A 25904-nucleotide genomic window follows, 5' to 3' on the forward strand; every position below is an offset into this window, starting at 1 on the left:
AAACTTGACAGGGATAAAGAAATCTGGGGGAAAGAAGTGAGCCCAGTTAATGTTCTTAGATGGCAAACTAAAAACTCACCGGTAAATAGCGAAATGTCAGGGGCACGAGATGAGTCGGCTCGCTGGCTGATGGGATGAGGTCCCTGGCACGTGGGGAGCGGGCCCTGATGGTTCAGTGTGAGCGGAGGGGGCTCCCGGGGGACCTCTCCCAGCAGGTTGTCATCCCCACACCTCCCAGCCCAGAGCTCTGGGGGTTCCCTCTGGGAAGGGCACTGCCAGTCACATGCCACCTGCCATTCTCTCGTCACCTCACTAGCCTGCTGCCACTGGACTCCCAGGACCAGGGAGACAAGAAAGGGGACTGTGACGCGTGGCTTCTTTCCCAGCTGTTAGGGGTTGTCTCTCTTCCTTCAGCCATCCTCCCTCATCCCTGCAGTGTCCGTACCTTGTTCGGGGCGACAGGTTCAGGGGCAGAGACATTTGCAATGAGGCCTCCTTTTCATGGCTCTTAGGAAAAATAATATGGAAGCTATTTTGGATACAGGTGATTCCTGGTCCAAGATGGTAGGGGAGGTGGGCCTGGGGCATTCCCCTCCCTGTGCTGGCATCTGATTCTAACAAAGAAAACCAGTTCTGCTTCACTTCTGTGTGATTTTCCCCCCCAGACGTATAATGTTACAGTATTTTAAAAATGTTTGAACTTTTAAAAAAAAAAAGTCAAGTAAGTGAGTCTATTTTTTCTTATTAACTTCTTATTTTAAAACAATTATAGACTCACAAGATGTGGCAAAAATGATAACAGAGAGAATCTGTTGTGTCCCTTGCCCGGCGTCCCCCAGGGGTGACACCTGTGTAACTACAGTAAATCAACTCCCAAGACTCGATTCCAGTTTCACCAGGTTTACTAGGTGGGGTTTTCTTCAGTGTGCCAGGGACTGTGCTGGGATTTAGCGCCTCTGGTCTTTATGTCTGCTACACGCTCTGGGCTGAAGGCTTTGGGTTGAATTTATAGCGGTAAGCCCTATTCGGCAATGGGAGGTTTAGGAGAAATATTTACATTTTCATGTCAGTAGTATATTCAGTCTTTAGCAGGAAAAGTGACGCGATACAGTGTCAATAAAAATCCCGGGCCCTAAATCTCCTCCTTCTTTCGGCACATTCTCCTTTCATTGTGTCTTTTCCACCTCACTTAGCCTGCTCGTTCTGGCATCTCTGTCACTGCCTGAGACATTTTCAAGAACTGGCGTTTTAGGAAAATATTGAGAGAGAGAAGCAAAGGTTTCGTTTTGCTTCCTCAAACTACAGAGCTATTGTTAGAATATAATTCACAGTAGAAGAAAAATGGGTTTTGCTTAGTTTGCTTGCAGATTTAAGTAGAAAAGAATGAAAATGACATTATGAAAAATTTTATCTCTTTTTGTGAAAAAGATCATCTGTAACAGTGGATTGTGAAGACACTCCATGAAAAGCAGGCCTTTTTCAAAGAGTTCTCCAAAGTGGGCTTTGAATATATGTTGCTGAATTCAAAAGCAGGATACAGCAGGGGGGGTTTTAAAGTATAACATTTTGAAGAGTATAATATTTAATGTTTCCATAGCTTGAATTCAAGTGAAGGAAAATGACTTCAACCTTTTGTGTATAAGAACAAAGAATATTTTTTCAAAAACGTGGTGCAGTTTGAGTTTAGACATTTCAGATGTCCTATAATTGCTTGAGCATGCGCTAGATTTTTTATTTCTTGCCAACTGGTTTATTAGTATTTTAGGGATTTTAAACAGAAGATCTCGGGTGTCTTTGTAAATGAATCGCCTGACTAATGCATCTTTTGTAAGCATGGGTTGTCTTTCCCTCCGTGAAAATTCCAAGGCATAACCAGGTATGGGATAAGGAGTGTCTTGTTTGGGGACCTTGAGGTACTCCAGACTCTGTCCTTGTCCTGATGCGGCAGTTGGGTGAATTCTCCGAGCTAGGGTGACAGAGGGTAGTGAAAATCACAAAGCAACTTTCCTTCCTTCCTTTCCTGGCTGCATGAAGGGTGGGAAGTGTTCATTGTATCCCACTGCTGCACCCTAGGGCATGTTGCTCCAAATCCATCCTATTACTGCTGGATCTTCCACCCTTACTTGTATTTTGTTCAGTTTCTTTCTTCAGTGTCTTATAATTTTTTGAGCACAGCTCTTTTTTCCTCCTTGGTTAAATTTATTCCTAGGTGTTTTATTTTTTGATGCAATTGTAATTGGGATTGGGAGGATGATCTTGTCGGAAAAGCAATCCCTGGGTCATGGGCAGATAGCGGTGAGACTCGTTTCCTAAAGCCTATCTCTTATTTACGTAGATTATTTTGGGAAGAGCACAAACTGGAAAAAATGAAGCTGCTTCTCCTCACACTTGTGGGTGCTCACCTTCTATCCCTGAACTCTGGCAAAGCTGTATACGGGAGAGACGCCCAGAAGAGGACTTTTCAAGAAATAAAAGAAGAAATAGCCCGCTATGGAGATGTTGCTAAAGCAATCATAGACCTTGCCGTTTATGGTAAAGCACAGAACAGATCCTTTGAGCGACTGGCCCTTCTGGTTGACACGACTGGGCCCCGACTAAGTGGCTCTGAGAACCTAGAAAAAGCCATTCAAATCATGTACAGAAACCTCAAAGAAGACGGGCTAGAGAATGTGCACCTGGAGCAGGTCAAAATACCCCACTGGCAGAGGGGGGAAGAATCTGCCCTGATGCTGGAGCCCAGGGTGCAGAAGATGGCTATTCTGGGCCTTGGAAGCAGCATTGGGACTCCTCCAGAAGGTATCGCTTGTTTGTCTTTAAGTCAGTTTGCTGTGCACTTGATAAAACTAGTGTCATGTGATGTAACTTATGGTATCATGATTCATATTATAATTTGGGTGATAAGAAGGAAAATGTAATCATTCCCTATTCCATTGGCTTAACGAATTCTCTGCTATTACTTTTCTTTAAGAAAGGTCATTGTGTAGGGTCGCTTTTTTAAAAAAGACACACATGTCTTTTTTTATTTCAGAGAGAGGAAGGGAGAGGGAGAGAGACAGACAGACAGAAACATCAATGATGAGAGAGTCATTGATCAGCTGCCTCCCCTAAACCCCTGACTGGGGATCGAGACTGCAACCCGGGCATGTGCCCTGACTGGGAATCGAACCACTGAGCCACGACCAGTCGGCCTATAGGGCCGCTTTTTAAATGAGTTATATACCACTATTGGTACAGTTTATCTAAATTTTCTTTTGTTGCTTGTGGTTTTGGTGACATATGTAAAAAAACCATTCCCTAAACAGGGGTCACAAAAATTTATTTTTATATTTTATTCTAAAAGTTTTAAAGATTTAGCTCTTACATTTAGGTCTTTGAGCTAACTTTTGTATATTGTGTGAGACAGGAATCCAGTGTTATTTTTGCACATGTGGTTATTCAGTTGTCTCAACATTATCTGTTGAAAAGATCATTCTTCCCCCATATTGAATGGGATGTATGACACTAATTGATTTTCAGATGTTAAACTAAACTTGCATTTCTGGGATAAGTCCTACTTGGTTATGGTGTATAATCTTTTTATGTTACTAAATTCAGTTTGCTAGTATTTTGTTGAGTAGTTTTACATCTATATTTATAAGGGATATTGGTGTGTAGTTTTATTGTTTTGTGAGATTTCTGTCTGATTTAGTATCAGGATAATTCTCACCTCAAAGAATTAGAAACTATTACCTTGCCTTTTATTTTTTGTAGGAATTTGAGAAAGATTGGCATTAATTCTTTAAGTTTGTAGTAGAATTCACCAGTGAAGCCAAGTGGTCCTGGGCTTTTTTTGTGGGAAGATTAATTATTAATTCAATATCTTTTCTTGTTGTAAATCTATTCACATTTTCTATTTTTTCTTGAGTCAGTTTTAGTAGCTTGTGTCTTTCTAGGAATTTATTCATTTTATCTGAGTTATGTATTTTGTTGGCATATAGTTACTTATATTATTTCCTTATAATTATTTTTATTTTTGTGAAGATAGGGATCCCAATTACTGTTTGGTGTCACTTGTTGCCAGCCTGAAGTTTCTTTACTTTTTTTCCAAAGCATATCTGCTATCAGAAAATTTTCTGGGCTTCTATCTTTATTTAGTTATGTAATCTTTACTTTTGAAACAGTTTCACTGGATCTGAGATTTTTGGTTGACAGTTTTTTATTTTCAAAACTTTGATTTTGTTATCCCATTGTCCTCTAGCCTTCATTGTTTCCGATGAGAAGTAAGCTGTAAATGTTATGGGCTTCCCTTTTACATGATGAGTCATTTTCTCTTACTGATTTCAAGATTTTCTTTTTCTTTTGGTTTTCAGCATTTTGACTCTGATTTATCTAGGTGTGGATCTTTTGCTTTCATCTTACTTTTAGTCATCTTCCTCACCTGCCTCTTCCCTGGGAGAACTTATGTGCTAGTTCCCAGGAGGCAGGCACAGAGAGTGGCCTGTTTCTCCCAGAGTGATATCTCTAGCACGTGCTAGACGTGGAGGGTGGTATCTCCTGGTCTTCTCAGCTTGCTCCTCTCATGTGGAACCTCTGCCTGTGAGTGGGCTGAGGCAGGGGTGATCAGAGTCCCAGTATTCTTGGTAGCTACACTTGGGATAGAGTTTCTATCATATGAGTAAGGACTGGGTTGAGGAATGGTACCTCAGTCCTTTTGAAGTAGAGTGCCTGTAACAGAGTTTCTGTAACATGGAGCTAGGAATGGGAGAAGGAAGCAGGTCATGGTCCAAATGCTAGACTCTCATTATTCTAATTCAGATTTAGTAGGCTTTCCTGAGTGAATGTTTCTCCATTTGTATGCCCTTAGAACAATTTTGAGAGACCTTAAGTGATTTTAAAAAAATAATTTTTCCCAGTTAAATGTTTTATAAGAGAGATCTGCCAAGTCTCTCACTCTACCATTCTGGAAGCACCACTGTGATGGCCAGTTTTGATCACTCTGAGACTGCATGGTAGAGTCCTCTAAGGTATCAGGGAGCCCCTCAGCCTGAGTTGTATGGTGTCATTCAGTTTTGTTCAATTGCCTTCTGTTACACAGGAATCTATGATGTATATATTTTCTTTTCTTTATTCTTTTTTTCTTTTTAAGCCTTAAATGGTCTAGACTTTTTTTTTCCATGTGAGAAAACCAGATTCCAAGAGGTTAGGTAGTTTGCTTGGGGTTACACAACTCGTAAGAGAGGCCAAGTTCAGGCATGAAAACTGTTAACTCCGTAGTTTGTGCATTTAATCATTAGACTATATTGCCTCACATACAAATAGTTTCACGTTATTTCAGTTGGTAAGATTTTCCTTTTTAGCAATCTGATTGAAGCAGATTCATCTCAAAGCTGCTGATACCTGTACTGTGATGGCAGAGTATATTGGTGTTTGCACCTTTATTTTTTTTGGACACTGTCTCATTTTTTTTTCATCCTCATTTTTAATTCTGTACCTAGGCCTGCTCTTCTCTGGCTATCTGCCTGGTATTGAAAACTAAGCCAAGTCACTGATTGCTCCTGGGGCCTTCAAGACCCAGGGGAACTGAGTTTTACTTACTGGAATCTATTGTTGTGTTTCAAGACTAACTTTCACCCCACTCTTCATTCCCTGGGGCTCAAAGTAGATAAACAGTTGTCTGGCAACTGGAGTATTTTAAGCTCTGAGGAGCCTGGAGAGTTAAGCTAGACCAGGTGTGGAAAACTTTCCTCAGAAGATAATGTGAAGTCAGCATAGAGGGACTTCTAACCCATGTTGTATCCTTGGTTTAGCCTCGTACTAGTTGTGTGACCTTGATCTAGTCATTTAATCTCAATGGATCTTAATTTTGCCACCTGTAAAAGGAGAGTTGACAGGAATATGAACCTGTCAGGTCTCTTCCAGATTGGAAAGGCTGTGATTTTTATACAAATTCACAAGGGATCAGTGAAGCTAGAGTTTATGAGAACAGAATTCTTCCAGGTGTATGCTACAGAGCAGATTGCTTATATAACCAAAGGTAATTTTTTAAACTTTCCAATTCTAGACTTGAGTATTATAGAATATGTTAGATTATTTGTGTCAAGCTCTGTGAGCTATTTGCAGGGAGTTGGAAGAAGACACATATACAAGCAGGCCAAGTAAGATGAGATGCTGAGTGAAGCTTAGTCTCAGCCCGGTACGCTGCTGGTGGGACTGCAGACTGGTACGGCCACTGTGGAAAGCAGTGTGGAGGGTCCTCAGACAATTAAAAATGGAACTTCCTTTTGACTCAGCAATCCCACTTTTGCGAATATATCCTAAGAACTCAGAAACACCAGTCGGAAAGACTGTATGCACCCCTGTGTTCATGGCAGTGTTATTCACAATAGCTAAGATCTGGAAACAGCCCAAGTGCCCATCAGTAGGTGAGTGGATAAAAAAGCTTTGGTACCTTTACACAATGGAATACTATGCAGCTGTAAAGAAGGAGCTCTTACCCTTTGCAACAGCATGGAGGGACCTGCAGACTATTATGCTAAGTGAAATAAGCCAGTCAGAGAAAGACAAATACCACATGATCTCACTTACATGTGGAATCTAATGAACAAAATAAACTGATGAACAAAATAGGTCTAGAGGCCTGGATACATGGAACTGACTGACAGCTGTCAGAGGGGAGGAGGGTGGAGGGGACAGGAAGAGATTAACCAGAGATCATGTATACATACATGCATAATCCATGGCCACAGACAACAATGTGGGGAAGAGCTGGGGTGGGGCGGGGGTGTGTTGGAGGGGGGCAAAAAACGGGGAAATGCGGAATATCTGACAACAATTTAAAAAAAATCTTAGTCTTAGAAGTGAGACAGGAGAAAGTATAATCTACAGTTAATCCCGAGATAACACAGCGGACATCAGATTTAAATGGCCCGAGGAAGACAATGAGAGTCAGCAGCCGAGTCGAGGAGAGGCTGGCATGCGGGCGAGAAAGAAGAGCTCGGGCAGAGGCTTTGCTCTTCCTCGGTACACGTGACTCGCGGGTTCTCTCTAAACCCAACTCAGCAGGTCACCGAGCACTTAGCAATCCTCTGTGGGGACCGACATCCCTGTAGAGGTACCGGGCTTTCCCCAAATAGTGCATGTTCCCAACTGTGTGTTTCCTATTAGTGTGGGGCCCTGAAGGACTGGACTAAGTCTAACCCACTTCTCTCTCCTCAGCACCTAGTCTGTGCTCAGTACAGAGCACCGCAGTTATTCATCCATCTGTGAGGAATAGTGCATTTTTAAGGGAGCTGTTTCCTTACAGTGCTAGTCACTTGTAATAATGAAAAAACAGCTCTTCACTCTGCGTACTGATGATGTTGTTGGCCCATCATTTGCTTAGATCACTTTCTGAATATAAAAGTAATACCTGCTCAGTGTAGAAAGCAGGTATATAAATGTAAAAACAATAAAGTCATCCATGATTTTTTCCTCCAGAGTAATTGCTAACATTTTTATTTTTTCTCTTAATATTTTCATAGGCATATATATTTTTTATTATACAAATTTGAGATTAAACTGCATACATTTGTGTCCTTCTGTGCCATATATCACGAACATTTGCCACATACTAAGAAGTGTCCTTTGAAATAAGAAGTAATGGTTACAAAGTTTAAATACACAATAATTAACATAACCAGAGCCCTGCTGTTAGAATATAGATTCTTTCTTTTTTCCCCTCCTCCTATTTAAAATAACATGGCTATAGCCCTGGCCAGTGTGGCTTAGTTGGTTGGGTGTCATCCTGTGCACCAAAAAGTTGCCAGTTCAATTCCCATCAGGGCACATGCCCGGGTTAAGGGCTGGATCCCTGGTAGGTGGAGTGCAGGAGGCAGCCAATGAATATTTAGCTCTCATCTCAGTGTTTCTCTCTCTCTCCCCCTCTCCATTCCTCTCTCTCTAAAAATTAATAAAAAATAAAATAACATGGCTATAAAAATCCTTTAATACAGATGTAAGAATAGAATTTTAAAGGAGAGATTTGTTTCTGTTTTTGATAAATATCAGAAAAGGAGAGTTCATTGGAATAACCTAGGAAGTCTTAAGAGGATTGTAAAAAATAGTTTTGAAACTGCCTCTAGATATGAAAAAGTCAGTAAAATTCTTAGGAACCATTTTTTCTTTCAATATACTTTTTGTTGTTGTTAATCGTCACCTGAGGATATTTTTTCCATTGATTTTTAGAGAGAGTGGGAGGGAAGGGGGAGACAGAGAGAGAAATATTGATGTGAGAGAGACACATCAATTGATTGCCTTCAGCATGCCCCCCGACGGGCCCGGGGATTGAACCTGCAACCCATGTATGTGCCCTTGATCAGGAATCGAGCCCAAGACCCTCCGGTGTGTGGCTGATGCTCTAACCACTGATCCACACCGCAGGGCTGAGTCCTTGCTTTTGTGACTTTTTGTTTTTCACCCCCTAGTTTCTGGCTTATAGCCTCACCAATAGGGGAGCCTAAGGCTGATCCATTTGCAGCTATGTCAGGCTATTGCTCTAGATTTAATTGGAACTTTTTCTTAGTCTGTAAAAGTTTTCTTTGACAGCCTCATTGTATTCTTAGAATTACAGTGACTTGAAGCAAGCTGGTAAGTACATATTTTATACTCTTGCTATAGTAAAGAAAAATTTGGCGATGCATTTCACATTGACAGTGGTTTCCTAAGAGCGTGTCATTTTGATGGCTCTGGGGAAAATGCATCGACAATATCAATCAGCTGAAGGCACTTTGACTGTTCTAGGGGAGCTCAGTAGGCTGAGGCCTTATGGGACCCCTTACACTCTTCATTTTCTTTGTCATGAAAAATTGCATGTAAAATTTCCAGAAGGTTTTAGAACTTCATGTCATCAAATTGAAAAACATTTTTTTTTTCCAGAGGGAAAAATGGAGAAAACTTGCCTTCTTTAGAAGTGGTGGCTTAAGGGTTTTAGATCAATTACTGGTAAATGCATTGGACGCTCAAAGCCTGATTAACATGTGGGTTGCAAATAAACCACTGGCACCAGATGATATCTACCCAGTGTTTTTGAGGGAACGTGAGCGTGAAATTGTTAAAGCTGGGTTAAATTGTGTTTAACCCTTGTCATTTGCCTCTGAGCCCGAGATTTATCAGATTTTTCTTGGGACCACCTTCCACAGGAGTTCTTCCAAGAAGACCTTGAGAAGTGCATTTTGTTGGTGATCATTACTTCTTTATTTCATACCATATATATGACAAAGTATGGTGGAGGGCATTTCTGAAAGGTCCATATGGATGATATGTTAGAGGGAAGATGATGACTGAATGGTGGCAGGACCTAAGGTAGGGCCGGGTCAGATTTATAGCCGGTGGGAACTAGTGCCCACTTATGAATAGGGGAATTCTCAGATAAACATTTTTCAGAAAACATTCTCTTGGTTCTGCGACAAATGGATGGAAAGGAGAAAAATCAGAGAGAGGTCAGAATTGAGGGACTAATAGTTTGGACTAATGACCTTAGAAATGGGGCACTAAATAATATTACATAAAGATCAGTGAACGTAGTTTAGATACGAGTGAAGAGGAATGGGAGGAATCAGTGTTACAAAGCTTTCAAGGCTGGGTTTGTAGAAAAACCGTAACGTTATCACAGAGAGAAAGAGGAGGGCTGGGGAGGGAAGGCGGCTGAAGACAGTGGGTAATGGGTTAGTTTTTAATACACTGACATTTTCGAGTTGATTCCTTAGAAAGCAGCCATGTCCTCTTATACAGTATCACCACATGCCGCTTAGTGATAACAATGGACCAGGGCGGTCACTGATCCCACCCATGTGGCATTTCCAGATTCTTCAGCTAAATCCTACACACTGTTGAATCCTCTGTAGACGCTGCAGCAACTGCGAGCTTGACCAGGCCAGGCTGCCTATAATCTCTGTCCCTTCAGCTCTTAAGATGGCCCCTACTGGTCACAGCACTGGCACCCACTTCATACCCAGCACAGGGTTAGGTGGAGACGAGATACAGATGAACCAAATCAGGAGAAAGCACTGGCGTAAGTAAGATAGGAACATGGGGAGGAGGGGCATTCGCTGCCCCTGGGGGTTGAACAGGCCTCCAGAGTGACGTGACTTTGAAAGATGAAGGAGTCACTGGAGCTGTGAAGGCAGAAAGTGTGTTCTTAGCACAGGAAGGAAGGAGAGCAAAGACGCAAGGCCGCGAGAGTACCAGCCGCACTTGCCCGATGGCTGGAGGTGGAGGAAACGCTCGTGGTGAGGCAGGAGTGAGTGGGGATGGCGCTGGGAGGGAACCAAGTAGACTTAAAGCCTGGCTAAGGCCGCCTTATGTGTTCGTACCTCTCTCAGGGCAGAAATTATTTCCGGAGTGAGACTAGCGGGGGGAGGTTAGATGGTCACCTACTTTGGCATTTCTTAGTAGCAGCATAGAGAGGGAGGAGTAGAGGGTTCTAAGTTTTAATCTTTGCTACTAACTTATGTGACCAGACCAAGTTATAAAAATACTATGAGTTGTCTGGGATCAGTTGCTTTGGTATTTATAAGTGTTGTTAGTGGTAGCATAACATGTATTTGATGTGACGGTTGCTGAGAGGTGTACTTTAGTAAGTTATCTGGGTTTTGGGTTTTAACAGCCGAATAAATGAAGCGATGCTCGGAGCCTCCTGCTCCATCCAGCCTCCCGGCCGGCTAGTGCTCCCTCCTTTCCGCTGCCGTGTTATAAACCGTCTTCATCTGTCTCACTGTGATGCAAGCGACCTTAAGAAGAAGCTAGCGTGGCTTTTAGTGACAGAATAATTATTTGCAAGATGTAATTTGGTGGAAGTGCGGACTGCCGTGGAGGGCTGCTCTGGACCTTTCTTTCCGAGTGCGTGTTCTCTGCTTAATTTGGGAGAAATTACCACAGAACGTTCAGTGCGCTGTTTTCTCAGGAGGCTCTTGGCCCTCTCTGTCCACAGAACAGGACATTGGTCCTCGGGCTGCATTTATGCCACATTTTCATCTCGAAGACCATTTATTAACCGCTTATTTGTCAGCACTCTGGGTGATACGCCGGGGCCGAACAAAAGCTGAACAGCTAATTAGGCACAAGTAGGACGTGTAAGCTCCACGCAGTCTTTTAAAATCATGTTTTCCTGATTATAGACAGAGAGAGAAACATCAGTGATGAGAGAGTCATTGATCGGCTGCCTCCTGCATGCCCCCTATTGGGGATCAAGCCCACAACCAGGGCATGTGCCCTGGCCCGGAATCGAACCACGACCTCCTGGTTCGTAGGTCTGTAATCAACCACTGAGCCATGCTGGCTGGGCGGATCCGTTTTAGATACTAGATTTTAAAGACAGATTGTGCTTATACTCAGACCAACCTTGAAAACAAACTACATTTATATTCAGATTTGAAAGGCTCTTTTCCCAGTGCAGTTTGTCAAACATTGAACATATTAAGCTTGGGACAAGGGACAATGTCAGGGCGAACATATGTGAGGGATTCCCACCCCTCAAAGAAAAATACACCTTTTATGGCCTCTGGTGTCCTTGCTACTCTTCCGAGACCATGGCTGCATCTTGGGGTTGCTGTTGAATCCAGATCATGTAGATCTTGTCCTCATTTGTATGCTACTCAGTTTTACCAGACGAAAGGTTGATCAGGTAGCTGTTTTTAGGGAAGGTTGGTAAGATTGCGACACTATGGCTATATTTTATGAAGACGAGGGGGAAAGCTCCTTTGACGTTACCTAAATATTTTCTTTTTAGCGAAAGAAAGAAAAACAAAAATCATGAAGCAGTGAAGTGGAGCTTGGTAGCTGAGCTGCAGCTGCCAGGTATCTGCGAGAGTTGATCGTAGGATCGCAACGGGCCTGGATACACGGAGCGTGGAAAATCCCCGGTCCCTGTCATTGCGGAGCCTGGCTCACAGCCCTCTCCTCTCAAAGATGCAGGCTCCTGGCATCTCTGATTTTGTTGTCTCTTCCTGCCCCTCCTTAGGGAGAGACATTCGATGCATTTTTGCTAAAACTCTCTAGAGCTGAATTGGGCACATCAGAGGACAAAGTCCTCGTGCAAGACCTGGAGGACGACAGGTGCCCTTTTCATCAGTCTGACTGTAGACCAGATACCTCCTGCGCCCACTGCTTACTCCTTCCCAGGTGGGCAGGACAGGAGCTTGGAAGCTCTAGGTAGGTGTTCTCTGTCCCTGTGCTTTTCCAGGGGCTCGTGGAGGTCTAGATTCTTAACTTTGTTGAGCCTCAGTTTTCTCGTCTTCAAATGGGCCAGTACTATCTACTTCACAAGTGATACTCACATTATCTGACAGCCAGCGTGGCCTGGCTTTTGGCCAATCAGACAGATGCCATACGCGTCTGGTAAGGTTTTTCCTGACACATACCAGCCGAACGTCAACCAGGACTATGTTACGGAGTTGCTGTGAGGGTGAAATAGGATCACACATGTGAATGTACTTTGAAAACTGCAAGGGGGTAGGTCCGTAAGTCTGTGCTACTAATGTAAAATACATGCACCGGGCAGGACATTTGAGAAGTGCTTTGGGCTGTTTGACCAAAAGGTTCTTTAATGAGAATAAAGAATCATGCGCTGCCATTGTGGCTCAGTGGTTGAGCATCCACCCATGAACCCAAGAGGTCACCAATTCTAGTCTCAGTCAGGGCACATGCCCAGGTCTCGGGCTCAATCCCCAGGAGGGGGCGTGCAGGAAGCAGCCGATCGATGTTTCTCTCTCATCGATGTTTCTGTCTTGCTATTCCTCTCCCTTCCTCCCTCTCTAAAAAATCAATAAAAACATATTTTTTTAAAAAGAAGCATTTGTTTATAAAAAGAAGAATTATCGCCCCATAGTTTCAACTTATTTAAAATTCAGTTTCTTATAAAATTTGAATAAATGCTTAGTATACAACCCTGCAGTGTTAGGTATATTCCTAAGAGAAGTCAAAACATATGCCCACACAAAGGCTCATATGTGAATATTCACTGTAGCTCTATTCATAATAATGAAAAGCTGGCAGTGACTCACATATCCATCACCTGGTGAATGGATAAACACCCCTCGATGCATCCTCACGGTGGAAAACTACTCAGCGATACAGAGGAATGGGCGGCTGATGGACACCGCAACACAGATGAATCTCAAGAGCATTATGCTGAGTGACAGAAGACAGACACAGGACATTACATACATATGATTCCATTTATATGAAGTTCTATTAATGACAAAAGTTTGGTGACAGGAGCTTGACTGAGGGAACTTTTAGAAGCGATAGAAATTCTCTGTCTTGAAGACGGTGGTGGTTACATGACTATATATATTTATCAAAACTCACTGAATTGTATACTGAAAATTGATCAATTTTATTCTTTGTAGATTATGATTCAATAAAAAGCTTATTAAAAATCGAAGTAGGTAAGATAGTTTGCTTGTAAAAAATAGAAAATGTGCCCTGTCCTCTTAGGCTCAGTGGTTAGAGCGTCTGCCCGTGGACTGAAGGGTTGCGGGTTTGATTCCAGCCGAGGGCCGGTACCTGGGTTGCAGGCTCGATCCCTGGCCCCAGTGGGGGTGCGTGCTCGAGGCAACCAGTTGACGACGTGTCTCTCTCACATCGATGTTTCTCTCTCTCTCTCTCCCCCTCCCACTCTCTCTGAAAAAGCAATGAAAAAATATCCTCAGGTGAAGGTAATAAAACAAAGAAAAGTAAAAAAAAAAAATTAAAAAAATAGAAAATGTATTGTTGAAAGAGAAAGGAGAAACATTCTATTACAAACCAAAAGAGCTCCCCTTTAGAGTTTATATATTTCAGCCTCGGCTCTCGAGTAATAAACTTTCCAGCCTAGTGTCTTGCCCTGAGCATCATCCTCTAGCAACGCCAAGCTTGCTGAGAAGTCCTCGGAGCCACTGCCTTGCTTCTCTCTCTGCCGTCATGGGCATGTGCCGAGGCTTGCCTGGAATGCCCCCTCCCCTGTACCCCCCTGGGACTCCCCCCCCACCCCGCTAACTCCTGCTTGCCCTGGAAGACGCCGTTTCGAATTCGCCTTCTACAGAAGGCTCTCCTTGATGCCTCCTCACTCCTGCACCTTTGGGGATCTCTTAGCTTCATCATTCCATTTGCCAGATGACACTTTCATGAGCACCTCCCTGAAAGAAAGCAATCTTTTTTAGTAATTACCGTACCTTACACATTTTTTACCCCCAGTGCCCAGCACCTTGCTGATGGGCCCTAAATGTCTGAGAATAACTGAGTGGGAGTGTGCCAGGCAATGTGGGGAGGCCGTGCTGGATTGTGGAATCTTAACCTCTCAGCGGTTAGAGTAACGTTTGTTTAATAATTTACTTTTTGTTTAATAAGTGGCTTAATGTGTAAGCCTCAGCTTTCTCTAACAGAAAATGAGGGAAATAGTCTTATCTACTGGGTAGGAGTGACACGAGTAGGAGTATGTATGTGATAGCACGCTACGTAATGGCACAGTTGGCACCTGAGTTATTATTTTATTATTAGAAGAGCGTACTTTCTCAGCTCTAGAGTGTAGTAAAGCAGAACCAAGCAAATAGGTGAAGTCCATTCACCTGCAGCGGCTTAAGCGTATCCTCAGCTTTGCAGTGATACATTCACCTGACTCCTTGTTACAACGCCCGCGTCAGAACATCTAGTTAGAACATCTGCTTGTGAGAGGCATCGATTGCCTCGTCAGGTCTGTTCACTCCGCTGTTTCTCACTGAAGCAGTTGCCAAACCAGTCTGTGAAATTTGTGAAGACTTGGTTCTTGTTTTATTTTCTTTGGACCCTCCACAGTACTTGATAGAAGGCACTGCACCCAGCAGTGGTAACATGACAAACCAAGAGAGCGTCACGTAGAAGGCTAGAGAAATGTCATCCAGTTTTCTTTAAGAAGCTAGGTTTCAAAATAAGAATGTGATTGCATTTCATTTTTAGAGTCTGTTCAAGTAATTTTGGGTCACCACAGAAACTTTCCGCTTTTAAGCTAATAAAAATGGTCCAGATCTTTGAAAGGCTACTGATGTCTTTATTTGGAACTTTGTAGGATGGAAGAATTTCACTGTATCTAAGATTAATTTCCACACATCTTAAAGGCTGAACTGCAGCATATTATCTATGTGGCATTCTTCTAGCATTTCATAAATATTTTCATTTAAAAAAATAATATTTTACCTTGATTATAGAAAGAATGAAGACTACACCTTATTTTTAGGTAACAGATCAAGGCCCTAGGCCGTTGATGGACTCTAATTGGCTAAATTCATCATTATTTTTAGTCTTTACTAACCTTATTGGTATTGTTTGGAATCGAATGGGAGAAAACCTAATTAGGTATATAAACTTTGAGGTACATTAAGAACACATCAAATAACGTTGTAGGAAATATGACTTTCAGACATAGGATAAAAATAAAAAAATTGACAAGAAAATGTGAGAGACACTGAAACATTTTACTGGCATAGTATATTATACAAACATTTAAATTCATTAGATGGGATTATAATAGAAAGCAAAAAATTCTCTATATTATAGTTATTTTTTTTTTTTTGGTTAATCCTTATTTGAGGATATTTTTTGCATTTTTTTTTTTTTTTTTTTTTTAGAGGGAGTGGAAGGAAGGGCCGGAGAGAGAAAGGGGGAGGGAGAGAGAGAGAGAGAGAGAGAGAGAGAGAAATATCCATGTGAGAGAGACACATCGATTGGTTGCCTCCTGCATGCTCCCCGACCAGGGCCAGAGAATGAACCTGCAACCAAGGTAAATTCCCTTGACCAGGAATCGAACCTGAGACCCTCGGTGTGAAGGCCAATGCTCTAACTACATCAGCCAGTGCTGTAGTTATTTTTAATAAATTTCTATTTCAAGGTGATTTAAACCTGTCTTCTAATCTTAGTAAACAATTTAAAATAATTTGCTGACTTATTGACTTAGTCTTTCAAATACGCCAAGGGCCACTAAATTTTTGCAGCATTTACAGATATTTATCCAAATGTGTTTTTGGTTAGAATGTGAAAATATTTGGGTAATAAGTGCAGTACTTATACTTATTTACTTTACGTAAATTGGAATTTCCCATGAGTGACTGTATAAATCGGAGGAAGCAGAAAGAGGAACTTGAATATAAACCAAATATTTGTTATGGGCTTTGTTTAGAAATCCACATTAGTGACTCTGATAGTTGGGATATTAACCCAATAATTACTTTTCTTTGTAGATTATTATTTTCATATACCATTGCACATTCTTATGAGGCAGTTCTCTTTGGAGTCCCCAAAGAGAAATATTACATTTTTACCAAATGGGTTCTTTTCAATATTCAAATATAGTAATATTTACACTACTTTATTTCATCATAGCTTTTTTTTTTTTTTTTTGCACAGGTATTTTCCTGTTTATACCCTCCCCTTCCTCCAAAACAAACAAACATAAAAGAGAACAGCGTCGTAACTTCTCAGAGCTTTGTGTGCTTTCAGGATGGTTTGGCATCCTTCCTGGCTTAACAAACTATAGCAAAGATGCTTCCCAGCTATTCATCTTTAATTACTATTAAATTTACATTAATTTTTAAAAGGATTAAAGGCCCCTTCAAAAATGATGCTCTATTCACTAAACAGCATGTATTAATTTATAGCCGCTTATAAAAAAATGTGGTTGGTCTATGTCTCTTGCCTCATGAATAATAAAGAACTCTCTTTGAAAGTAATTGCTGTAAAATATTGCTTGGGGTATCAAAATGTTAGTGGGATTGGGAGGTAGCATTTCTTGGGCAGACTGTTTTGAATGCCTCGGGTGCAAACATAAACCTGGGCCCGGATAGTTACGGGCGGGGAGTGATAGCAGTTAGAAGAGACCCTTTGATAATGAAGCCCCTGAGAACTGGAGCGGGGTCCTCGGAAGTGCCTGGGGCAGCACCGTTCACACAGGAGGGGACAGCCTTGCTACTAGGACAGCCAGAGACAAACAATCAGAGGCTGATCTTGGAAAACGCTAAGCCCTCCTCTCAAGGTTTTCCTCTCTGCCAGCTATGACCTCCAGACCATAATAACTAGTCCTGTTTTAGTCTCCTGCACCCAGAAACTCACCTCTGTGTCCCCCTCACCACTAAGGCCTGTGGATTTTACTCCTTCAATACCACTGGAAGCTGAGCGAGGTACAGAGAACCTTCCAGCTGCTGCTTAACAGATGGATTGATGAGAATGACTTTTTCCAGAGCCTTCACTCGCCCACACCAGTCACCAATACAAGGCAATGTGCCCAGTGGTTTGGGGAGGAAGCACCCATATTCACAACAACCTGTTTTAAGCACAATGCATCTCACGCTTTAGACTCTGAACGCTTTCTGTGATAGAATCGGTAAATTACTGAAGGTTCCCAAAGGTGTGAGTGCCTTTGATGTTGAGACCCGGCCAGTGGAGGCGGTTTGGAGTCTAAGCGGTCACATGGCTGAGGGTTGCTCTGTGCTTGCTGCTGCTCCTGCGGCTGAGTTGGTCTCTGTGCACCTTGAGTGTCCTGCATCCCATGTCAAGTTAGACCTGATGTTTCCGTGGTAGGTGCCTCTCCCTTTTACAAACAGATGTGTAAATTCTCTATTTTAGAGGTCAGAGCAGACAGGTTGCTTTCCTGGTGGCTCTTCCTCGGGTGGGCCTCTGTCAGGCAGACAGCTGCCTCTCTGGAGAAGATGGTAATTTCCTGTGCCTGTGGGTGCTGATGGAGTCGGGTCTGGGCTTGCTCGCCAGGCTGACGGACAGGTTTAATTTGAGCCCAATCTCAGGAGACAGTGGAGGGGAGGGTCACACCCCCCAGCTATCATTGCAGTTGTGCTTCGACTCTCACTCTTCTTTCACTCAATGAATAGCTGAGTTTAACATTTTCCCCCCGACATCTGTTTCAAGGGGACTGATTTTCTTGCCTTCTTAGAATTAAGAGCATGAGGACAGGGGGTCCATACATGTCTTGCTTAAAAATGAGATTTTAGAGCATCCCCTTTTCTGCTCTGGGGCCTAGCTGGAAGCCTCCTACTCATGGTAAATGAACGGATATTCGAACTATTTCTGCCTTCCCTTCTTTGTTCTTTATTAGGAATGCCCCTTTCTTCATTTTCAGCCTAGTGAATGAAATCTTCTAAGGCCCCCTTAAAGTTTTATCCTATGGGAAGCTTCCTTGGTTCCCCCATCAGAATTAATATTGGGTTATGTTGTTGTTTCATGAAATTTTACTTTGTACATTCATGTAGCACTTGTGACATTCTGTGCTCTTTTTAAAGGTATTGTTTACCTACGTTCCTCCCCCAGGTTATACAATTTTCAAAGATATTACTGAAACTTACTCAAGTTTGTATCGTCCCCAACGCCCAGCACGAGGCCCCGTCCAGTAGGAGGGCTGTAAATTTATTGAATGAATTTGAATCTCTAAGGCTTCTTCTTTCATGAAAAACATGTTCTACCACCATAATATTCTCCATAAATAAATGGATACTCAGAAAGGACTGCTCTGATGTTCTTTTATCTGTCTTGCCATGAGTTTGCAATTTCCTTACCATTTCAGGCCAAAACGCTGTTTCCAAGAACAAGTCTTCTCCTTTCTCCGTGGCTGAGCTCAGGAGCGGCCAGCCGTGAACCTGGGCCCGGTCAGACCTAGTGGTGCTCTCGCAATAAGCGCATGTGACGAGAGGAAGAAGCTAGGCGTCCTTTCGCGTGGGCCTGAAGGGTTTCCAGTTTAGGGTTCAGTCTTCTGAAATCAGACTCCGTTTCCTAAAACATACCCCACTGAGTTGAGCCCCAGAGACATGTTTTTCTGTCTGTAGTCTTTTCCTTTTAATAGCACAAAACATAAAATCCTCGCTTCACCATCTCCCTGTTCTTAACTGTTCCTGGGAGGAGTCAAGTCAGGAGACTGCAGCTGGAATCTCATGCAGTTCTCCGTGGGCTAAACGGCTGGAGCCACAGTAGCTGCTGTCGGCAAGGAGGCCGCGGCAGTAATCACGCCGAAAAATAAATTGATCAACTTGGAAAATTAGGTGCGGGGAATGAAAAGGAGCCTGAGGAGTTTTAGGCACGTAATCAGCTGGAGCCAAGAGAGTCACTTTATAAAAAGAACTTTTTTTTAGCATCAGTCCCACATTTTCTTCAGGATTATCTACCACAGTCTGTTTCACTCCTCCACCAGCCTGCTGACTGTCCTGGAGGGAAGCACCCCTCCCCTCCCCGCCCCGCCCCTATTAATGGACTGGGACCTGGGGTGATAACAGCATCCTGACGTGTGAGCAGGATCCTGGGTGGACTAAGAGAACCTGATGACTTAGCGGACTTAATATATCTCTTTATTTCTCCTTTGTTAATCCTCTTGGGATAAAAAGCCTCAGATTTTCTTTGATATATTTCACATTTTTGAAAATAGCAATGCAGTTAGAACATGAGCCCTGGATTCAGAAAACCAAAACTTCATGTCTGGGCTTCAGTACCTCGCAGCTCCTCAGTTTCCCCCTAGTAACCCATCTGCAGAGTTGCTGTGAGCAGTACTGTAAACAATGGACACTCAGATATGGCTATTATTATTTTCATTATTATCATTAGCTATTCCGACAGAATATACAGAAATACACAATTTCCTTGGAAGCATGCATTTTTGGAGGGTGACCAGGGATGGGGTGCTGTTATACTTTTATATTTTTGGTTTATTTTCATTCACTCAGTATACGCATGTGTGTATTTGTGCCTGTGAGTCTGTGTGAATTTCATGCACTATGTGTCGAGCACCATTTCAGGCGCTTTGGTTACATTAATAAATAAAACAGACTAGCATTTCTACCCGCCACGAGCGCACCTTATTGTAGTGAATGCAGCTGGATGCTGATAAATTCTCTGAAAAATTAGGCGGGTAAGGGCTGGGAGCGGTTTGCGGTTATAAACAAGGCCTGGGCGGGCCTCACGGCGACTAGGACACTGGCTGTGAGTTCTTGGAGGCTCTCGTGTGCTGTTTCTTAGAAGGGGATAAGGGGAGGAAGGGAGATGGGAGCGGAGAAGGGAAGCAGAGCCTGCTGATCTGTAGGAGCACACCGGTATCTCCTTTGTGTGACGTCTCGAAACACACACTGATATTGTAGAGCGATGTTTTCCAGATGGCCTGGTTTTATTTTATTCAACTGGAGCAAAAAGCTTCCTTAAGTGTTTGTACACACCCTGCCTTTCCAAATGAAGTGTGTGAATAGGGTCCTCCTGGTCTGTGACCTCGCGGGAGGCCACGGCCACGGGTCACGCCTTCATGGAGCTGCGTGGAGCCGGGCTCGCAGGGCCGGCAGAGGTGCTGAGCCTGTGTGATTGTGAGTTCTTCAGAGCAGCCACTGCACGCATATGGTTATTTACATTTTAATATAAATTAATTAGACTAAATGACATTAAAAACCCAGTTTCTGATCACATGAGTCACATTTAAAGTTTTCAGTGGCCATGTGTGCCTGACGGCTGCTGTGCTATCACAGCGATCGAGCATTTCCAACGTGGCGTAAAATTCTATTAGTGCCCGCTCTTTTACATGCTGTTTTCTTGTACTATTGCCATCTTCTCCCAAACCCCTCTCTCCCTGTCATTCGCAGTTTCTAATAGTTTATAGGCTTACATACTAGGCTGAGAACTTTGCGTGAAGTGAGGGTAACTAGGCTCTAACAGAGAGGCAGAGCGTGGTGAGTTTTCAGACCCGGCGCCCGTGTTTCTGCTCTGCCCGCCCCAGGCCTCTGTGCTTGGCTGCTGTGCGGCTGGGCGCTGGGTGGCAGGAGAATCGGACTTCTGAGCAGCCGCGGGAGAGCGCTCAAACCTGAAAGGTAAAATGACACTCCTGTGGGCATGCTTTAGGCCCAGGCGATGGTCCCGTATTCAAAGCAGTGCCGTCCAAGGAGGTGTTGATTGACTAACTGCTGCTCATAGCCAAGCACTGGGTCAGGCCCAGGAGATGCACACAAAAGCGAGAATGGCCCCAAACCCCAAGGAGATTGTAGTTTAAGTAGCTGAGAGAGTCTTAACCAGGCAGAGTTTCACTGTCGAATGCCCAGGTATGCCCAGGGCACTCTCCAAGTCCAGAGTAGGGTGCCGCTTGGGCCAGCCTCCCCTGGGGTCGGGGATGAGACAAGAGGCCAGAGGCCAGGGAATGCTTCCTGAAGGAGTGATTTTTTTCAATGACAACCTGAGGAACAAATAGGTGTTTGTCACGTGACGAAATTGGGAGAATGGGGTCAACCTGACAAGTTGTACCATAGTGTGACAAGGACATGGAAGTGAACTTGCATGACGAATGGGAGCTTTCAAGTTTACTGTTGGCGGAATCTGAAAGCACAGGGGTCCTGTGTGCGTAGAGACACAGTCTTTGACCGGTCTGTAGATGAAGGGGGGCGGGGAGATGGGGACACAGGCCGCTCTGAATTGTCAGCAGTTGGAACAGTTCACTCTGGCAGCTCTGTTGAGGTTTAATCTGCGGGTCCCGGGCTGGAGGCTCGGGCAGCCGTGGCGCTGGGTGACTGCAGGAGGAAAGATTCGTAGGAATTCAAAAGAGAAATAATAAGGGCCTGATGTGAGCGACTGTGATGGGTGGAGGAGGGGACCTGGGTCCAATCATTATTTAAGAGGTAAAATTATTAGTGTTCGAGAATTGACTAGACTTGGGGGATGAAGGAGACAGAGGAATCAGAGATGGTGCTTAGTGTTCAGGAAAACAGATGAATTTGAACACCTCCTCTAAGGTCACGGTGACAGGCTTTGTGTCCAGGTTAGGTTTTGGCTCTTCAGCGCTCCATCACTCTCTCATTTGTTAAAAGAGCTTGAAGCATAGACCGGAGAGAAGTACCACCCTTGTATGACTTGAATTTTGCAGTGGCCTATAAAAATTTATAGAAATTTGGCTTCATTTCTAGTGGCTCCAGTCCAGATGCCAAATTACCCCATTGCTAGGACATCCCTTAGTTAAACCATTGAATCTGTTTTTGATTAGGAACAGCTGAAAGCCATCAACAGAATCCTCATACTATGCCAATAATAATGCCAGTCAAGTTTCAAGGTAACTCTAGATTTCGGAAAGTTATGATTCTCAAAATCTGTCTAGCTAAACCGTTATTTGTAGTTCGGCACATATTTATCATGTGAAAAAGCTAGTGGCTTCCTTACTTTTCATAATTGTACATTGCATTTTTTTTATATTATAAATTAAATTTTGAGTTCTGAATGTTGGTGGAGACATGCTTATAGATCTGCAGTCAATCACTTTAAAGTAATAGTACAAATTCAGTCTGTACGGTGGAAATAGAGTGGGAGAGGAGCCTGCCTGAAGGGTCTGTTGTGATGGAGTCTATATTGAAAGCAGGAATTCTCTTATAACTGCAGTGTGTTTTAAAAGGATTTTTCAAGTAACAGTTAATATTTTAATGACATCTGTTAAGCTTCCAGAAAAACCCAGTTCTCTAGTTTGCAAGACTAAAGAAGGATGCCAAATATATGTTGATACTTTGGGTTTTACTGACATATTTCACGACTGCGTGTCTGAAGCCACAAAACAGTAGGCGCCTGCCCCTTTCTTTTAGGTGGTTATATTTAGCCACTGCATCTGGCCTTTGTTGCTAAATATTTTTTTTGTTTTTTGTTACTCTAATTGCTCCATAAAATTGGATCGTCAGTGGTCTGGCAGTTTTTGAATGACTTCTCAGAACCTGTGAAACCCTGTTCCCTAATCAGGGCAGGACCTGTGGTATGAGGAAGGATAGCGTGCCTCTTCTAAGTGAGACCATAGGATCATAGGACAGCTATACAACATCTTCGAAAATTTTATCTGAAGAATCGTGATGGAGCTGGTGTGTACACGTACTGTAAACTGAGAAGCTTGGGAAATTTCCACATCCTTAAAGAATGTTTTGTGCAAAGGAGCAAAGAAAACAAGCTGACTTTTGTGGCTCTTGGGAGAGATTACATTGGCTATTAGTTCAAAGTTAATGAAGATCATTGGCTTCTAAGAACATTCTTCATGAATGGCCATCCTTTGTATGATGTTGATGAAGGTTGTATAGCAACATATCAAAATAGTTTTATGAAAAGATAAATATGTTTCATTAATTCCAAGGGGAGCTTCCTAAAATGCATTTTCTTTATAAATAATTAATGTCATTCTGTGAAACTCCTGACTTCGTAGGGTGGGAAAGAAGGAAAAAAACACCCTATCTTTTCAAGCCATTTGTGATTTAATACCAGCTGGTCAAATGAGTTGAAAAACCTTGTGAGTCGTAGGTGACATTATTTTGAATGCCTTTTCTCGCTCTTGGGAAACTGGCTAACCCCCACAATCCTTCTCCCATGGCAACTGGCTGTAAAACTTTGGTCTACTTAAACCAGTTTTCCAGATGTGGCAGACAGAGCGTATGTGACCTTTCGTGCCAATTCAACGTGGCTGATCAGAAACCATAAGTTAATCTCCTGTGACTTTTATTTCTAGGCATTATCGCAGAAGTTCTGGTGGTGACCTCTTTCGATGAGCTGAAGAGAAGGGCCCAAGAAGCAAAAGGGAAGATTGTTGTTTATAATCAGCCTTTTACCAACTACTCCAGTACAGTGCGATACCGCGTCCGGGGCGCCGTGGAAGCTGCCAAAGTGGGGGCTTTGGCATCCCTCATTCGGTCGGTGACTCCCTTCTCCATCTACAGGTTTGTCATGATGTTAATTTGAAATCCTTTAAAAAAACCCTCGAGTTTTCCATGAAAGAGAAGCCCTCGTGAAATAAAAACAAGCCATTCAAATGAAAACACTGATGCTCATGGAATTTCCCCCAGGTCCACGGTTGGTTATTTGATGGTAATGTCTTCTTTGGCCTTTTCAGGATTCCAGGCATCATTTGTGTGTTCATTTAAAAAGCTTTCCACATTTGTGATGACCCCATAACGTTCCTTATGTAACCAATATATTATGTGCTTTCATTAGTGGGAAAACTGAACTCATGGCTGTCTCTCTTCAAAGACTCAATGACTTCAGAGAAAGCCAGGCTCTTTCCATTGTTGCTAGAGAAGTGAAATGAGAATATAGAGGGATATGTGATGGGCCAGCTATGGTGCAGTGGAAAGAATTGGGGAAGCAGAGGACATTGGCTAGAGAACTGGTTCAGCTCTCAACCACCCGTGTGGCCTTGGGAAATGTTCTTAAACTCTCTGGGCCTCAGCATTCTCCTCTATTAATTGGTGATGGTGAAGAGTAAAAAATTTGCAAAATTATTTTAAGGATACATGAGGTAAGCTTGTGAAAGATGCTTGATTATCTAAAAAGGTCTATATAAATGTTTGGTGGTATTATTTGAGGGCAACGTGAGTTGTGTCTTTTTCTTTGTGGTTCTGATTGAGGTAGTTTGCAAAGTGCTCTACTGGCCCTCAGTCTTAGGATGAAATTCAGGACGAAGTGGATAAAAGGTCTAAAAACTGGCTTGCAGACATCTGGCTAGTTGAGCAGCTACCTATGGCAGTGTCACACATTATGGATAAAATGTGGGAGAAACATGGATGAAGGAAGCAGCATTTTCATGTTGTAGCCTGGTCTCTATCAGATTTTTAAAAATGCAAAAATAATTGCAAGTAGGGTTGATTTGGGTCTCAAGACTGGATCTTTAGTTATCTATTAAAGGAAAGTTTATTCTGCACAATGACTATTTGGAGCTGGAAGCACAGCTACTTGACTTTAATTAGCATCATATACCCTTGAAAATAAAATAACTGAAGAGGACACATTAGCAACGAGGAATCCAAGTCAGAAGGAGTTGTCCAAAAGTGCAGAGAAGAGAGGAAAGGGACTTTCTTCTTTTATGGGAGTTAAGGTATCTTCCCAGAAGAAGACGATGGGACATGTTGGAAGTTTTATGAGAGAAAATCTAGTCCATTTATGTCATAGTGCTAAAAATAATGTTCTTTGTAGAGTCTTTAAAGGTTTGGTGGTTAGTGAAATGATGACTGGACCATACTCTTTTGGATGGTAAATCTTCCCAGGACAGAAGTCCTAAAATGGCTAGCCGACATCCCAGAACACCTCAGTCACCCCTTAGAATAACATACTGAGAGAGCGGTTGCCATTCACCATGATTTCACTGGTCATGAGACCTAAATTATGGAGCTAGCCTTTTGCTTTGTGAAACTGGGTGACTGCCAGCAATATTTATTTAAGGACTGCTACTCATAAGACTAATAAACTCCCAGATGACTTAATGCACTGCCGTCTGCCAGGGTTAATTGGCTTTTTACTTTTTTCTTTCTGGTGTAATGAAGACGTTTGGAAACCCGGGCTATAACCCATGAGCCCCAGAAGAATTTCATCCAGCATAAGACTTAAGAATCTGTAGCCTCTAAGATTTGGGGTCAGCAACTTGTAGTGTGTATTAAGGAGACATTTTTATTAATATTTCTAGATCTAGACTGATTATATTTTTCTTGATTTTATAGCCAACCATATTTCACTGGACTCTTGACTTTTATAACTTCATATTTTCAACATTTATAAATACGTAATAACCTTGCCCTTTACTTAGTACTTAGATTAGAATCTTCCACATATGTCATCTTATTTGTTCTGACAACAACCCGATAGACCAAGCAGAAGGAGCAATTATCCCTACTTTATAGGCAGGGAAGTAAAAGTTCAGGGAATTCAGCATATTTGCTTGTTTAAGTCTTGTATCCTGAAGAATTAAAACCAAATGAAACAAACTCTGTCTCTTTGTCTACTTCTAGCCGATTGTTTCTAAGGGTTGATTTCCCTTAAGGAATATTTTATATTCCTTCTTTTCTCTCAGTCTTCACCTCCCATTCACTCTGCAGACCATTTGAACCTGGCTTTTGCCAGTATTGAAATGGAACGTGTTAAGGTCACAAATAGTTGACTAGTTGTCAAATGGACATTTTTCAGGCCAT

The 25904-nt window shown here is 42.6% G+C and overlaps 1 protein-coding gene across 4 annotated transcripts in view; it reads left to right on the forward strand.

Annotated features, from left to right (window-relative positions):
* CPQ (carboxypeptidase Q) overlaps positions 1-25904 on the forward strand; it is a 202093-nt gene that overhangs the window by 21579 nt on the left and 154610 nt on the right. For all 4 annotated transcript variants that reach the window (XM_087825150.1, XM_016198465.2, XM_087825152.1 and 1 more), the window contains exons 2-3: positions 2336-2796; positions 23456-23663. In XM_087825150.1, coding sequence (XP_087681276.1) covers positions 2367-2796; positions 23456-23663 — 638 coding nt within the window. In that variant the 5' untranslated portion in view covers positions 2336-2366. The remainder of the gene's footprint in view (positions 1-2335; positions 2797-23455; positions 23664-25904) is intronic.

This window comes from Miniopterus natalensis, chromosome 16, assembly GCF_054644295.1.
Source record: "Miniopterus natalensis isolate mMinNat1 chromosome 16, mMinNat1.hap1, whole genome shotgun sequence".
NCBI classification, from domain to species: domain Eukaryota; kingdom Metazoa; phylum Chordata; class Mammalia; order Chiroptera; family Miniopteridae; genus Miniopterus; species Miniopterus natalensis.